This window comes from Papilio machaon, chromosome 13, assembly GCF_912999745.1.
Source record: "Papilio machaon chromosome 13, ilPapMach1.1, whole genome shotgun sequence".
Taxonomy (NCBI): Eukaryota; Metazoa; Arthropoda; class Insecta; order Lepidoptera; family Papilionidae; genus Papilio; species Papilio machaon.
In genome coordinates this window covers 1,006,913-1,022,420 of record NC_059998.1, presented here as the reverse complement: position 1 = coordinate 1,022,420, position 15,508 = coordinate 1,006,913, and the positions used below count along the sequence as shown (strand labels likewise).

Sequence of the window (15,508 nt, the reverse complement as noted above, 5' to 3'; positions counted from 1 at the left end):
GTGCAAAACTACAGATCTTCGAACAATACTCTTTCTCAGATTTATGCAATAATCCTAATTATCGTTAATCATCCTCAGTTCATCTATGAGAAGCGGGAAGCTATGAAAGTAGCAATAAAAGTAATTTAACGCAGAAACATCGTAATAAACAAATAAATAAGCTATTTATAAAACAGATTTTAGGTAGTAAATAACCCACGACATTGTTACGAGAATATTTCTTGCATTCGAATGTTAACATATTAACAGCTTTGTTTTGTTAATAAAGCTATTATTCATACTTGTACGATTACAACATAATCTTAAGGTTCATTATAGACATAATTCGAAATCTTACGAACAACGCCCGATAGTTGAGCGAGACAAGCGTATGAGAAATACTGCTCTGAAGCTTTACTGTCAAATTATTAACGGATCCGCTTTAATTTTGTCGTCCAATAAGTACCCAAAGTGTGATTGTTTCTTGTAGTTACATAATGCTATAGTATATATAGCCCGCTACACGTGGCAGTAGTTTGCACGTAAGTGTTTATTTATGTCGTATGAAATAAATCTCGTTGCCACGTGGCGTACCGTGTCAAAACAATCTACATCAAGAATATTACAACCGTCCGCCTGCAAGAGATTATCAACATTTTTATTACGTTTATGACCAACATATAGATTTTAAGACATCTGTAAAATTTTATCTTGCGCTGTATCTGGTTTACCTTGACACGTGATTATCATAATAATGTGATATAATAATGCTATTTTATAGCAAGTGTCAATTGACAAGTCTCATACTTACCTACTTTATGAATCTAAATTGTTTTTGAATGTGTAATACCACCATAATATACATAAATATTCGTCACGAAGCAGATATTGCAAACATAATTATGTAAAGTACCCTCTTATTTACACGTGCTGTTTCAAGTAAGTCGCAAACAATTAATTACTTATGACTGTCATTTTTCGTAATGTTTTTTATCGCACGTGTTTATTACATTTAAAAATTTATTCCATACAACACTATTATAGCTTGATAATATTAATCAAACGTTTCATTATCCTTACTCATAATAATAATGATTTGACAAACACGATAAAATTTATTAGAAAACTTTATCGATGATTACTGACACAATTATCCGATCAATTTTAACGTATAATTTCGTGGAAATTTCGAACAACAATACGGGCGTATTTTTCTATTGAATAGAAAGTGGTCAATTTAACGATGGTAATTATGAAAAATATTTACCTTTTAGTACCCGCAGTTGAGATATTATGAATTATAAAATCTTGAAATTTTTGAATATTCTCGAAAACGAAAACAGAAAACTAAAGCATTTCCATTTCATATAAACATAAATTGTTAACTCCAAATCGGTGGTTTTTATTTAAACCTAAACAAAATAAACTGGATTACTATAATATCTATTTTTATGAGCATCAAATTACTAGTCTAAACTATTAAATTATTTAAAACTAGCTTTTACCCGCGACTCCGTCCGCGCGGAATAAAAAATAGAAAACGGGATAAAAATTATCCTATGTCCTTTTCCTGTAGATTATATATATAGATTTTAGTAGCTAGTATTATTTCGCGCCCCCCACCCCCTCAAGACGCGCCCTAAGAGGTAATTAATGCTAGTCCCACTCACACTGATGAAGGGCCCCCGATTGACTCGAAATTAGTCGGTACCGAAACCGGACATATTTACGTGAGTGTTTTAGTCTAGCCTAGTATAAAACAATCAGCTGATTACTCAAAGCAATAGGGTTAGGAAAAAAAAACATACAATATTTCCAAGACAGTACTGATTTATTACGTTCTTATATAAACATCATATAAGTTACAAAATACATAAACAGGTAAATAGGTAACAAAACACTTGACTAGCGTTTCAGAAATAATGTACAGCTTGCAACGGATTCAAAGCTCTGATGTTACATTCACGCGCTGGTTTCGGCCTTCATACATCTAAATAAATAATAACGCCTTTAAAAAAAGGCATCCAAAGAACTTGCCAGTAAGCAAATTTATCTAAAAAAAAAGTGTAAAAATAGTTTTAGCAAAAGACCGAAACGAAAGCATCACTATATCGCAAGATATAAAAATATTGTTCTTTTCTATAAGGCAACACTGACCGGTATTGCCACCTGTAAAATATACACTTGTATTTAGTATTGGCTTGCGTAAAAAAATCTTGTTCATTTGGCACGATACTTGTAGAAAATAGAACGCCTTTTTTATACTTATTAATTATTTTTATGATTGTAAAAAATAAATAGTTGTGATTGATTTATATATAGTTAAATTTTTTACTCAACCACGTAACTAAAGGTAACGTTGGTGTAAACGAGTTGTGTATTTCGAGAAATATAAAACAAATACAGTTTTTTTTTATAATACATATAAATCATATTTTTTTAATGTGGCTACACTTTTAAATCTACAAATAGTAGGGTATATTTACAAAAAAAAAGTTACAGTAGCTGAGTAATTTATACTGTGAGTGTTAACTGTCAAAAACAAGTATACCATATAGACTGGACTGTTTTTTTTTTTAAAAAAAAGAGATTTTTTTGTACATATGTTTTTGCAGATTACAGATTTTTATTTCAAAAAACTGATTTCGGTTTGATGTCTTAACAATTTTACATTATGCTATTTTCACATACTTACAGATTTACGAATATGCATCTAACATTTAACTTAAGTTACAAGCTTTTTACACACACACAGTCCTAAATAAAGTGGGTAGTACATAAATTATAAACCGTTTGATACGAACTGTATAAATTAATAGGATATATCAATTCCAATCAAACGGATTTGAAATACAATGTCTTCATTTAACTGTATTATTTGAAATATTGTGTTTGAGATTTATGTTTGCCATTTGGCCTAAGAAATGTCCACCAAACTTTCCAACAATAGCTGATTTTGTATCGTTTTAAAGACAATTCACACAATTTATATACATTCATAAATAATATAAATGGTATATATTCTATTATTTTCCTTGCCATTTAACACACATTACATTTTCCAAGATTAAGGAATGACCTAATATATAAGGCGCTAGGAATACTTTTGGGAATTAAATACAATATCAACATATAATTCGACTTATTCTGAACATAAATCATATTTTTATAATAATTAGCTTAACCTTATACTAATATTATATTCATGTTAAAAAACATGCTTATATTCCAACACTTTTATTAGGCTGGACACTTGAATTAAGTATCTTGTTTAAATGTACCCATTATTTTTATATGTTCAGATTAGACGATAATACTGTGATTTTATATTTATATTTACATTCCATGTTTGTGATTCAACTTTCGAGATATTTGTATTGAAATGTCATCCCACTCATTGTCTTTGAGAAGAACAGAGACAACAATACATAGTTATGATTGTACATAAATAGCCGCGTACCCACCTAGCGCACAGCTCGCGCGGCAACCTCGCGAGCCAAATGCCTCGGCTGGTGTGGATGTGCCTCGGCCTGCCTCGGGCGCGCGTTTGCTCGACCGAGCACGGCTCGGCTCCGAGCCATCTGTTGTCGGTAAACTTGAAGCGCTCAAAGGTGCCTCAGTGAGCGCTGTGTGTTAGGTGGGGACGGTTATGTTCTTCTTGTTGTGACTGTTGTGACTGACTTGTTGTGTTATGTTTGTCTTCTTTAATTTTGATATCATGGGCAGTCAGGAGGAGTCCATTCGCTTAATACAATGCGCTTTGGGACCCCAAAGATCCAAAAAATTTAAACAAAAATCAGCTAGGAAAATAGCTGCAGCTGAAAAAACATGACTGTCCATTACGAATACTCGCGGACTTATGATGGCTCAGCCTGCCTCGCGAGGCGACCACGTGTAAATTGAACAAAACTACTGAGGCTGCCGCGCGAGCCTGTGCGCTAAGTGGGTACGCGGCTAATACCAGTCCATTTACAGTTACATACATACCGTACAGTACCGGTACATTATAATTAACAGTACCGTTCCTTTTAAGACGATATAGAAAATATAATAAATAGTTCAGTCATATAATAGAATCGATATTATACATATATATTAATGATAAATTTATTGTATTTCATAATTGTACCCAATAAATAATATTAAATTTGTATGCAATGAACCAAAATATACAAAAGAAGTAGGAAATTAAAAAAATTGTGTTTAAATTATGTTCGTAGTGTACAATCAACCTTATGATGTTATTGGAATATATAGAGCCTAGATATATTGGTGTTTTCATAAGATGATAGTTTATTATATTAAATTATGCACAACGATTTATTTTATTTTCAATGTTACCATTTAAAGATGTGCATAACGTACATAAACGGGCATAATTTTTTTTTCTAAATAACCTACAGGTTCATTTAATTTTTAGGAAAATATATATATAGCTACCAATATTACAAATGTGCAAAAATTTCTCTCATTTCATTGATTTTTTATAAAAATAAAAATATTATGTTAACAATTTTTTTTTAAAGAAATTAATATTTTGCAAAAAATAATATGAGCACAAGAAAATAAACATTTCATATATCATTTAAAATAGTGATTTTACATTTCCCAATTAAATTTTATAAAAAAAAAAAAAATTATGTACCATAAAGTAATTTTATCCCAATTCCGTGTATATTTTTCACAAAGTCTTTAATAGTTCAAGTCCTAGTAATAATTTTGACATCTATACATTCTAACCACGAACACATAAGTCCTAAAACTTGACTTATTTTAAAGGAAACATGGAATATAATGAATCGTTGATATTCACACAAATCCATTCTTTGTCCAAAACTTAACATACTAACTGTGGGTTTCTAAAACCAAAACCTCTGTATAAGATATATTGTTATCCGTCATTATCTTAAACAAAACTGCGATAACAATATTTTAAATCGGGAATTTTCAGAAACCCACAGTAAAACATCTTCAGAAGCACAGACATATCCATTTCAATAAATAATCTGTGCGTAAATAAATCACCATTGATTGCATTTTTTTTCCATACCATTAACTAGGTATATATTTTTTGTCCAAAAAAGAGATTCAATCTTTCCGATAACAGAATAGATATATACGATGTAACTTAACTAATTATATTAAATAAGGCAATGAAATTGTTAAGAGCGGTCGTGTGAGTGCACTTACGTTTCATCACCATTTTCTGAATCTCAGCCAGAACACATTTCTGAGTGATCATCCCACGCCGCCACCTGTAAGTGCAAATTTGAACCTTAAGCAACTATTAATAAGTCCCTTTTTTCTCTTACGTATTACGTACGATCATGTCAAGTATCTATACAAATGTATTAATAAACTAGCTGTCGCCCGCGACTCCGTCCGCGCGCAGTTAAAAAAAAAGACTAAATGGGGGGGGGGTTATGAAAAATAGATGTTGGCCGATTCTCAGACCTACTGAATATGCTCACAAAATTTCATGAGAATCGGTCAAGCCGTTTCGGAGGAGTACGGGAACGAAAACTGTGACACGAGAATTTTATATATTAGATTAATTGGTTAAATTTGTATAAATAAGATCAAAATGTAACTTTTTTTCTCCAATAACTTTCTTTTAACAGTCAGAACCTTGTATTATTAACCATAAATATATGCGTTTCAAAAAGCGAGGGTTAAAAAAGTAATATTAATTGACATACATCTACACTTCTTTGTTGTGGCTTCGCTACTTTAGATTAAAATAGGGCTGAAATTAGAAGCGAGTCCATACAAAAGGCAACCAAAGTTGTAAAGAAAGCGTAATTTCTTAGTAAAAATTATATCTTAACGTGAAATTAGATCTATCTGTATAGCTTACCTGACAATCCCGACTGCAGTACCACTGGTTGGCACATCCGGCGCACACAAACTGAGCATCACGACGCCGGCAACCCTGGCACAGTGGAGCACCAGCCTCCGCCGCGCCATCACCACCCTCACCCTCCGCCGCCTCACCCTCACCAGCCCCACCCTCGTCGATCACCAGTCGCCCGGAGCCCGAGCCCGCAGGGGAGCCCCCACCAGAGCACTCCGATGCTGGACTCTCCTCATCGTCCTGGTAAACAAATATAAAACTTACCACTCTGTCTATATTTCTTCATCTCGGTAAGCTTATTTAAAACTAGCTTTTACCCGCGACTCCGTCCGCCCGGAATAAAAAAAATGCACGCAAGATAAAAAAAAAAAGTTTCTATGTCCGTCTCCTAGTTCTAAGCTACCTCTTCATCAATTTTCAGCTAAATCAGTTCGACCGATCTTGAGTTATAAATAGTGTAACTAACACAACTTTCTTTTATATATATATAAATAAAAGAAAGTCGTATACTATTTATAACTCAAGATAGCGGGATAGGGAGATAGCTTAACTAAGAGACGGAAGTCGCGGGTAAAAGCTAGTATATATATATAGATTATTAGGATTATTTTAAGTAGGTTCATCAACATAAATTACTAAGTTAAATAAAAAATAAATAAGTCACATCACGCAATTTTTTTCTAAAAAAATTATGTACATAAAGTTATATTAGTTGTATATAATTTTTGCCAAATGTAAAACATTATTGCCATCTATTTTCAAAAAGCCAGAGATAGATGTTTCTGTTTCGGCAGTGAAAACTCATAAAATTTATAGTGACAAGTCGCCTCAGTTGATTCTAGTCCTAGTTAGTTATAATAATAATAATAAAGCCATTTATTTCCATACAGATAAAACAAAATTAAAAAATGAAATAAAATGTACAAAGTAACTTACTTCTATTTGCAATTTTTTACAATTCCTTAATTTAATTTTTTTTTTTTTTTTTATATCTTACTATTATTATAGATGCGAATGTTAAGATGGATGGGTAGATATTTATTTGAAGGTATTTCCAGAACGGCTCAACAGATCTTGATGAAATTTGGCATGGCAGAACATAGTCGGGAAGAACACATAGGCTACTTATAAAGTATTTTTGAATACCACGCGGACAGATTCGCGGACGACAGTTAGTCATATATACTAACCAGCTGCACCACTTCCTCGGTCTTCTCGGGCTGGGGCTCGGGAGGAGGTGTGGGTTGCACCGGAGTTATAGTGATCTCACCGCAGTTCTGAAAACATTGTACAAACTCATTACATATTAATTAATACATATTAACTATAATAAACTTACAATATGTCTAACATAAAAATTATTTTATGTTATTCAGACCGTCATAGGAAATTTACGGCTTCGTACAATGTTTAAACTGATAGAATATTTTTCTTTAATTAGTTCCAAGGCTAATGTAAAGTTTATTTACTTAGTAAAGACATTTTTTTAGCAAATTATAGATAAAATAGCTAAATAGATATATATTAACAGAGAATCAGACATGTTTAAAGCTTAAAATGTATGCACATAGCACTGTCAAAACCATGCATAAAGATAAAAGAAAGGAAAGCAAGTGCATGCAAAAGAAAAACGATGGAAGAACTTTCTAGAAACTGCAACTAGAATAATATTGAATCAGAGATATTAATGTCGTAATTATTTATAAAAAATGTATATGTAATCTATTTGTAAATTAAGTGTACATTTGTACATTTATTAACGAGTTATGTGCAAGAATAGAAAATAGTTTGCGACTACCCTACAAGTTGGTAAACCGTTGAACTGTCAATTTCTTAGTTTTGTGGGTAGTTTTGTAAATTTATGTTAATATATGGTAAATTATGGTGGTTGAGAACCAAGTTACTAGTTGTTGTAATTCCTCAGAGTAACTACATTGAAAAATACATGGAAAGAAAGTAAATACAGTTAATTAAGTAAAAGTTAATTTAGTCTTGGAACTATTTTTTCATAAAACCAACTAGTGAAATTAAATTATAAAATGAGAATATAAAATTTGCTTTAATTTTATGAGCACATGACATTATCTTCTTATTATTATAACGAAGGCGAATAATTATGAGTGTAAAACATGAAGTGGCATTATCACTTAATGAGCATTGCCATTTTCTGTTTTTTTTTTTTCTTAAAAAATTTGCACTCAAACGTACTCTTATGCTTTGCTTTGTAAATAGTTGAAGCATGCAACTGGCTCTATTTGAAAAAACTTATACAATCTATGACCAACATGTTTGACTCATGCCGTCTACTCTTTGATCAATTGTGACATTTTGTTTGTTTTATCCAGCGCTAGATGGCGCTAAAACTATTTACAAAGCTGCGATTTTTTTTGTCAAATTCTTAAAGCTAAATTTTGAATTTGGAATGATCGAGGCCAATTAGCACACCAATTCGGGTCTTATTTCGTACACATTAAGGTTGTACCTTGGCCTGACCGAAAGTTGGCAACGTTGGCGCGCTCTGTTTCCTTTCCGGCGACGTGAGCAGTTTAGCCAACGTCGGGGAGAAACTCTGAGACGCAGGGGACGCCTGCTGGAAGTTTGGCAACACCCATTCAAGCTAATTCAAAACGTTTTGTAACGATCTGTGACACAAATGAAATAGAGATGGACAATGCATTATATTTCTGCTAATAGAATCTAGAATTTTCTTTGATAGATATACGTTAAGCAAATAACTTAGCGGTAATTTTACCTTGACACAGCCTACAAATTTCTATTAAAACGTAATGGAATCGAAGGCGTAATATAAAAAACTGTATCAGCAATGTCCATCCCTTAAACTCATAAGGAAATGTTTTTCAGTGTCTTCAAATTAAGTGATTAACACCCAACTTGAAGACACTTTAAATGGCTAAGTAAAGAAAATCTAAATCTAAGTGTTGCTAACTGATTAAAAAATTCTTACCTAGTAAAATAATTGCCATATTAAAATTACCTTTGTCAATATCCCGTGTAATAAGGAACTTTGAGATTGCGAGGTCTCCTGACTGGTTGTGACTGGCAACAATGATATCTCCGGATAGGGCGGAGGTGGAGGTAGCCGGGGACTGGGCGAGGCCAGCCGCTCCACTTGCTTAGGAATGTGCGGCTCTTCATGACTTCTATCCTGTCTCCGTCTCCCATCAGGTCTCACATGGTGCTCCGGTCTACTGGGCATGTCCATTGGCCTGGTTGGCATAAGGTTAGGGTTTGTTTGCTGCATGTTAGCGAATTGAACGAGTACGTCCTTAAACGAGACACCGTTGGGAAGTCCGCCCGCTTGAATTTGCTGTAGTCTCTCCAGCATCGCTTTTTGGTTCTGAAACATTATTACGTAAATAATTAATTTACTTTACCAAAACAACTTGTAGACTCAGAACTAGTATACAATTCAGGACACAGCATTAATATGTTGGTTTTTAATCCTTACACAGTAATATATTAGTTTAAGATTTCCGTGTGGCGGTATTATACTGTAAATATGAGGTGAAAAAAAAAACGAAATTAGCATCAATGTTCGCTATACCATTTATCCAATTTTTAACATAAGTATACCTTAAATTAGAAATTACAAATATACCTTCCCCTGTAACGAATATTATAGCATACACAAATTGCTGCACTATGAAGTGGCTCCGCGCCCTACATATCTAGATTCGAATTGATCAAGCGCTCGGTAGCAACGACCTCACAACGGCCGTCGCAGATTCGAGTCAAGGATACGTTATTAATTCGACATCGCGAGCCGCCAAGGTCGATACGAAGGTGTTTGTGCACTCGTTCGGCATTTGGCACCCGATTCTATAGAACTTCGTGCCAGAGAAAGCAGAGGCGAGAGGTAACTACGAACGAGGACGGTACAAATGCAAAGCAAAATGTACGATTTTACCATATTAATTTAAATTGCATAACATTAACATATTTTGATAAAAACTCTTAAGACTTACCGTTGGTTCCGAGACTAAAATTTCTGTATAAAACATACCGTCATCCCTGTCATTATCTTTGACATAACAAAGATAGCAATATGTTTTAAACGGGGATTTTACTCTCAAAAACCCACAGTAAGTAACTATTCAAAACTCTCGCTTTATTACAAATAATCGTAACAATTAAAGCAAAAAGCTAGGATAATATCTACTGATAATTTCGAGCTTGTTATATGTAGACATAAAGTACTTATTATAGATTCGGTATTTATACGAACTTAAGACGCTTCAATGACCCAGAAAGTAATAATAAACGCGTATAATACTTTTAAAGCAAAAATGATCGAAGCTGTTTTGGTACTACTAGCTGAGGGTTTCGACACCTACCCTTAGTTAGGGGTGACTAGGTCATAATCAACCACGATGGCGGGTTGGTTGACTTCACACATATCTTTGAATTTATGTTGCTTTTCACCATAAGAACCTCGGATAAATGTACATATATAAATCGATAAACGAGACGGGATTCGAACCCAAGACCTTCAGACAAGTCAAGTACTTAACCTCTGAGCCACCGACGCTCTCGGTAGCAAACAGTAGTATGACAAAAAATATGTTTTTTTAAAGAGCCTAATATGCGTAGCATACATTATATATGTACGGTGGAGTTGCAACGAAAATAATCATAAATTCGACAGTTTAAGCTTCGATTTTAAAGAAAAAACAATAGAAGTATTACGCACAGTATGTAGAGGCTCGGCCTCGGTTTAAAAGGTCACGGGTTCAAGTCCTTACTGTATTATTGGTTGTCTATTTATAAAGCCACGAATAAAATTAACTTATTAAAAATACATTGTTATTATTTTATTTACCTTAATAATGTAAAAGTGTGGTCAGTTAAATTATGTTGCCATTACATTTAATTATAAAAAATGTTAAATAATGCGTTTTCAAGAATAAAAAAATGTCTTTCCATATATTGCTCCATAATAAATGTTTTAAATAAGTTACAATTGAAAAAAAAATCCTTTAAAGAAAGAAAGAAAAAAAGAAAAATAGTCGAAAGTTGACGAAAAACGAATAAATAGAAAAGCAACTTACCATATCCAAATTGTTGAAAAGCATATTAAGATTATTAAAATTATTTAAGTTATCAATTTTAGGTGCAATCGGTCTCGGTGGATTCATCATGTTCGGATTCAATATTGACTTCATCCGTCTTCCGCGTCTCGGCGTTACTTCTGGATTCCTCTGTCTATAATCAGCTATTATCGACTTGACGTCTTTAGTTGGACCCTGTCGACCCATCGGCATACCGAAACTGTTCATTTGGCCGTTCATATCTCTAGAGAAACCGGGTATAGGGCCAGGTAACATTAAAGGTTGATGGAATACTGGCTTAGGCATAGATTGCATGTGTGCAGCTTTATCGTACGGCGGTGGCAACCCTGACATGTGGTTAAAATGCGTCGTGACTGGCAACACTGGCGGCTGTAGGATAGGGTTGACCATCGTAGAATTCGGCTGTTTGATCGCCAACCCTGAGATTTCATCGCTCTTGTCTATGGCCAGGTTTTTAGCTTGATTTAAATAATCGAAGGGATCCGTCCTCTCCGAACCGTTTACGTCTGCCGATTTCTCGAAGGATAGAACTTGTTTGCGTCTTAGAAGTCGTAATAGAATTTCTTCTTTGACCTTCTTAAGGTGCAATATGTTATTCCATTCGTGTTCTTTCTTTTGAGCGAGTTCTCTTAGCGTTTGTATTTCTGAGAGCAGTTGTTCTGTATGCCTCTGAATTTCATCGACGTTGTTTTTGGTGGCGGTCTGAATGTAATCACTGATCATGACATCGTGCTGAGGGAAAGTCTTCTCGACTTCCTGGCAGAGCTTCTTTAGCGGTGATTCTGTGTCAACGTCTTCGCTAATTCGTCGTTTTGTTGATTGCTCCTCCTGAAATATAAGGAACGTATTAAGTTGCGTCTAAATTTGGCGAATGCAGCATTCGCGAGCAGCTGGGTAGCTGCGCATTCGTAGAAGGAAAAAGAATTGACTTTGTGACTACAAAAATTATCTTGTTAATTTACAAATAATTTTGTATATCCCTTAATAGTGAGGTCGAAGTAAGACCCTATTATATTGTAATATATTGTAAGTTAATTGAAAAACAATACTTTTAATAATTCATTAACATCACCAACATAACGATTACCTTAATAACATCGCCGTTAAAAGATTGCGTATTGATTTTTGATTCGGTTTTCTCTGTCTTTTCACTAGTCTGCACCACTTCAGTCATTGCCACATCAGTGTCAGTCTCCTGTGTTTTCACTTCCTCGGGCTCTGCCGCAGGAGTTTCCTTAACCGGACTCGGTTCCTTAACTTTCGGGACCTCAACAGACTGCTTCGTTTCCTGAGGCAGTTCGCGGGACTCCGACACAGTGTTATCAGGAGTTTGGTCAGGTTTTAAACTAATCGCGACATCATCTGACACATTTTTTTCCTCTATCACAGTTATAGGTGCTTCATCTTTCAGCAATACTTCTGGAATATTCGTAAAATTTTACCATCGCAAGAATTTCTCTTGAAGTAATTAAATTTCATATTCTAATTGGATAAATATTGCTTATTTAATTACATATCTAGTAAAATGCATACAAAAACACTTCGCCTGGTTTTAATTGATACTCGTCAACCACAAAAATAATAAAAATTCAGAGAAGTTGCATGTCTTTTCGTGTAAAACATTTAAAACTTCTAACCTTGGCAATACCGATATGACATAGAGTCCGACCTTTTCTCTCATGGTCTGTCTCTACTTCAACTACGAAAGACCTTTCGCTATGACCAGAACAATGCGGCTCAGTTCAAGGGCAAAAGAAAACCTTTGTTTCGATATGACACATAATTTCAACGCCAAGAGTAAGAACTGGTCTATTCTGGTATAATTTTAGCAAATATCTGTTTCTTTATTACTGATTTAATTACGTAATTTCTTATTGCCTAACCGTCTTAGATCGTACTTGTAATGTCTTGATCTTTGTACTACCTACTTGACCTAATACATTTTAACACTCCACATTAATTCTAAAAAATTGCCGTGGCATTAAACATATTACGTTACAAGGTAAACAAGATAATCTAGACCGAGAGAGGACTTCATTAAAAATTTGAACTGTATGTACTTCCGTATACCTAGATATAAGATGTTGATTCTAAGTCGATACTTACGAACGTACTGTTCAAACGGCTCTTCGTGTGCACGCAAATGCATTTTACGGAAGTGCAACACGTGGCCCACTTACACAGAGTGCAGTTAGTCCGCTCTCGTATACAATAAGTTAAGCCGGCGTAATTATACTTTACTCGAACATACCCGTGATGGAAACAATATAACCATGCTTTTCGAAAGAAATTAACTGACACTTCTTTTTTCGTTGTTTAAAACATCATGGATACTAAAATACAACTCATCAAATATTATTATAATTTATGCGAAATTGTAGAAGCTCAAAAGACGTAACATAAAAATTACACAGAAAATAGAGCACTTAATTGTTGGCAACTGCATTGAGGTTTATATTGAGTTACAAACATTTCGTAAGTGCACTGAGACAGAAAAAGTGGAAAAAAGTTGACCAAAGATCTGTGGAATAATGGTAACTATTGCCCTCTACTACTAGTATGTTTTGAAGCAAAATATTTACTTTCAACAAAATATTGGAACCTACAGATAACCATCTTGGAACACTAATCAATGTGCTTCTGAGTCATACATCATTAGATACAAAATGAGAATGAGATATAAAAGTTATGAAGAAAATTGACAATTTTATTTGCTTAGATTACTTGATATATCACTATACACATTTATGATATGCAACTTTTTTTTATTCATTCAATGTATTTTTTAAATTGGTCCAGTATTATGTGGTTTATACAAGTATTATGGAATAACAATAATACCTCTCATACCCATGACCTCTCTGGATAAGGTTCTGGTAGACATAAATTTGGAAATTTAGCATGGAAAACAAAACAAAAACATAATGTATTTCACCCCTCCAATGAAAAGAGATCTTACATAAAGATCCCATACAAGATGTAACTCTTTTGAGCCAAGGGAAAGATTTGGTATTAAAAACAAACAAAACATTTTATTAAAAATCATTAATAATTACACAGGATAATGGTTTGCACATGTAAATGTTTGTTTTTCTTTACCATTAAGATTGTTGGCCACCTTGACCATTTTGATAAGTTACACATCTTGAAATGGTAGATGTGGCTAATGGGATCACTTTCAAACCAAAAAGACACTTAAGGACTGATTAGAAAACTATTTATTCCAACTTAAACATTTCAAGTTTAATTCAGATGATACAAGATCATTATAAAATATGTATATAAAGGTTAAACAGTTATTTTAGATTACTAGACATGTTACTTCTTTGAGAATTTTAACGGAATTAATTTATTGTGACATAATTCAATCTAATCAAAATAAAACTAATATTCCTAATTTAAAGTAATTTAAATATACTACATAAAAAGCCAAGTAGGTCAGAGTTATCAAAGGAGTATATATATTCTGAGATTACCAATCAACAACACATAGGAAGTGAATGCATGGACACCATACTTAATCGACTATATTACACTCAAGACTCTCCTAAACCACAATTGTCTGAAATTTGATCAGTTAATACCTTAAACACCCAAAGAAACAACAAACAAGACAAGTTAAAGAAAACTATCTCATTAATAGCAAGGTTACACAAGTTTTGATCAGTCTTAAGGCTAGTCTAGTTACCTCACTCACCAGACAAAGTAAGCACTAAATTCTAACAACTATGCCAATGCAATTTTAGTCAGTTGTCTGAACTACTCCAAGAAACTTATAGTAATTATAGGAATTTTTAATATTTAAAATGTGTTTAAATATTCATAATGAGCATTTATCAATATAATGTTTAATACATGGATATTTCAAACAATACCTTTAATAGTCTCCGGTTGCACAGTTAAAATTTCATCATTAGGGCTCTCACTTATATTATCTTCTTTGGCATTGTCATCACAGCTTTCCTTCTTCTCCTCTACATCATTATCTACTTCATTCAAGGGATCCTTAGCCGAACCCACATCCGTATCCTCTATGGATAATGGATCGACGTCATTGTCGACACTCTCTGGCGCTGGAGAAATCCCCGATATATCCTTCGGAGATTCTGTTATTTTAACGCCTATATCATTCATGTTTATTTACATATTTTCGTCACAAAGTCACAGTGTCAGCATGCCGTATGTAGGTTCAATGACTTTCCCACCAACATAACCATAGTATTACACTTGATTAAGTCCCTATGTATCACTTTGTCATATGTTTTACATAAAACTCCACTCACATTATTAAACACAGTTAGGTTTTGATTATTTATTGTAATACTTCCATAAAATAATTTCACGATGCGCAACCAACAGAAGCCGTGAACTTAAGGGTTGGATTGGAACGACTTACTTGGTTACTTTAAAAAATATTTCACGATTTCTATAAAGTATAGAAACAGACTTTAGAAAATTTATTAGGATAATTAACTAAGATTAAACTATAGTTAATTTATTATATATTCGAAAAAAATAAAGCCTAATGCGAAGGACGCAAAGTAAATTGCACGCAATGTACAGATAAAAAATCTAGTAATGCTAA

At 33.5% G+C, this 15,508-nt stretch overlaps 1 protein-coding gene across 4 annotated transcripts; it reads right to left on the bottom strand.

Annotated features, from left to right (window-relative positions):
- Positions 1-5,082: 5,082 nt before the first annotated feature.
- Positions 5,083-15,471, bottom strand: LOC106719338. Of its 4 annotated transcripts, none has more exons than XM_014513666.2 (8): positions 14,799-15,471; positions 12,011-12,342; positions 10,903-11,751; positions 8,829-9,191; positions 8,316-8,423; positions 7,024-7,110; positions 5,837-6,073; positions 5,083-5,234 (listed from the first exon to the last, which is right to left on the bottom strand). In XM_014513666.2, the coding sequence occupies exons 1-8, from the start codon at positions 15,055-15,057 to the stop codon at positions 5,193-5,195; spliced, it is 2,277 nt and encodes a 758-aa protein (XP_014369152.2). In that variant the 5' UTR covers positions 15,058-15,471; the 3' UTR covers positions 5,083-5,192. The 4 variants fall into 4 exon arrangements, with proteins under 4 accessions (XP_014369152.2, XP_014369153.2, XP_014369154.2 ...); XM_014513667.2 differs by having other exon boundaries at positions 8,316-8,420; XM_014513668.2 differs by lacking the exon at positions 8,316-8,423 and having other exon boundaries at positions 5,084-5,234.
- Positions 15,472-15,508: the final 37 nt, after the last annotated feature.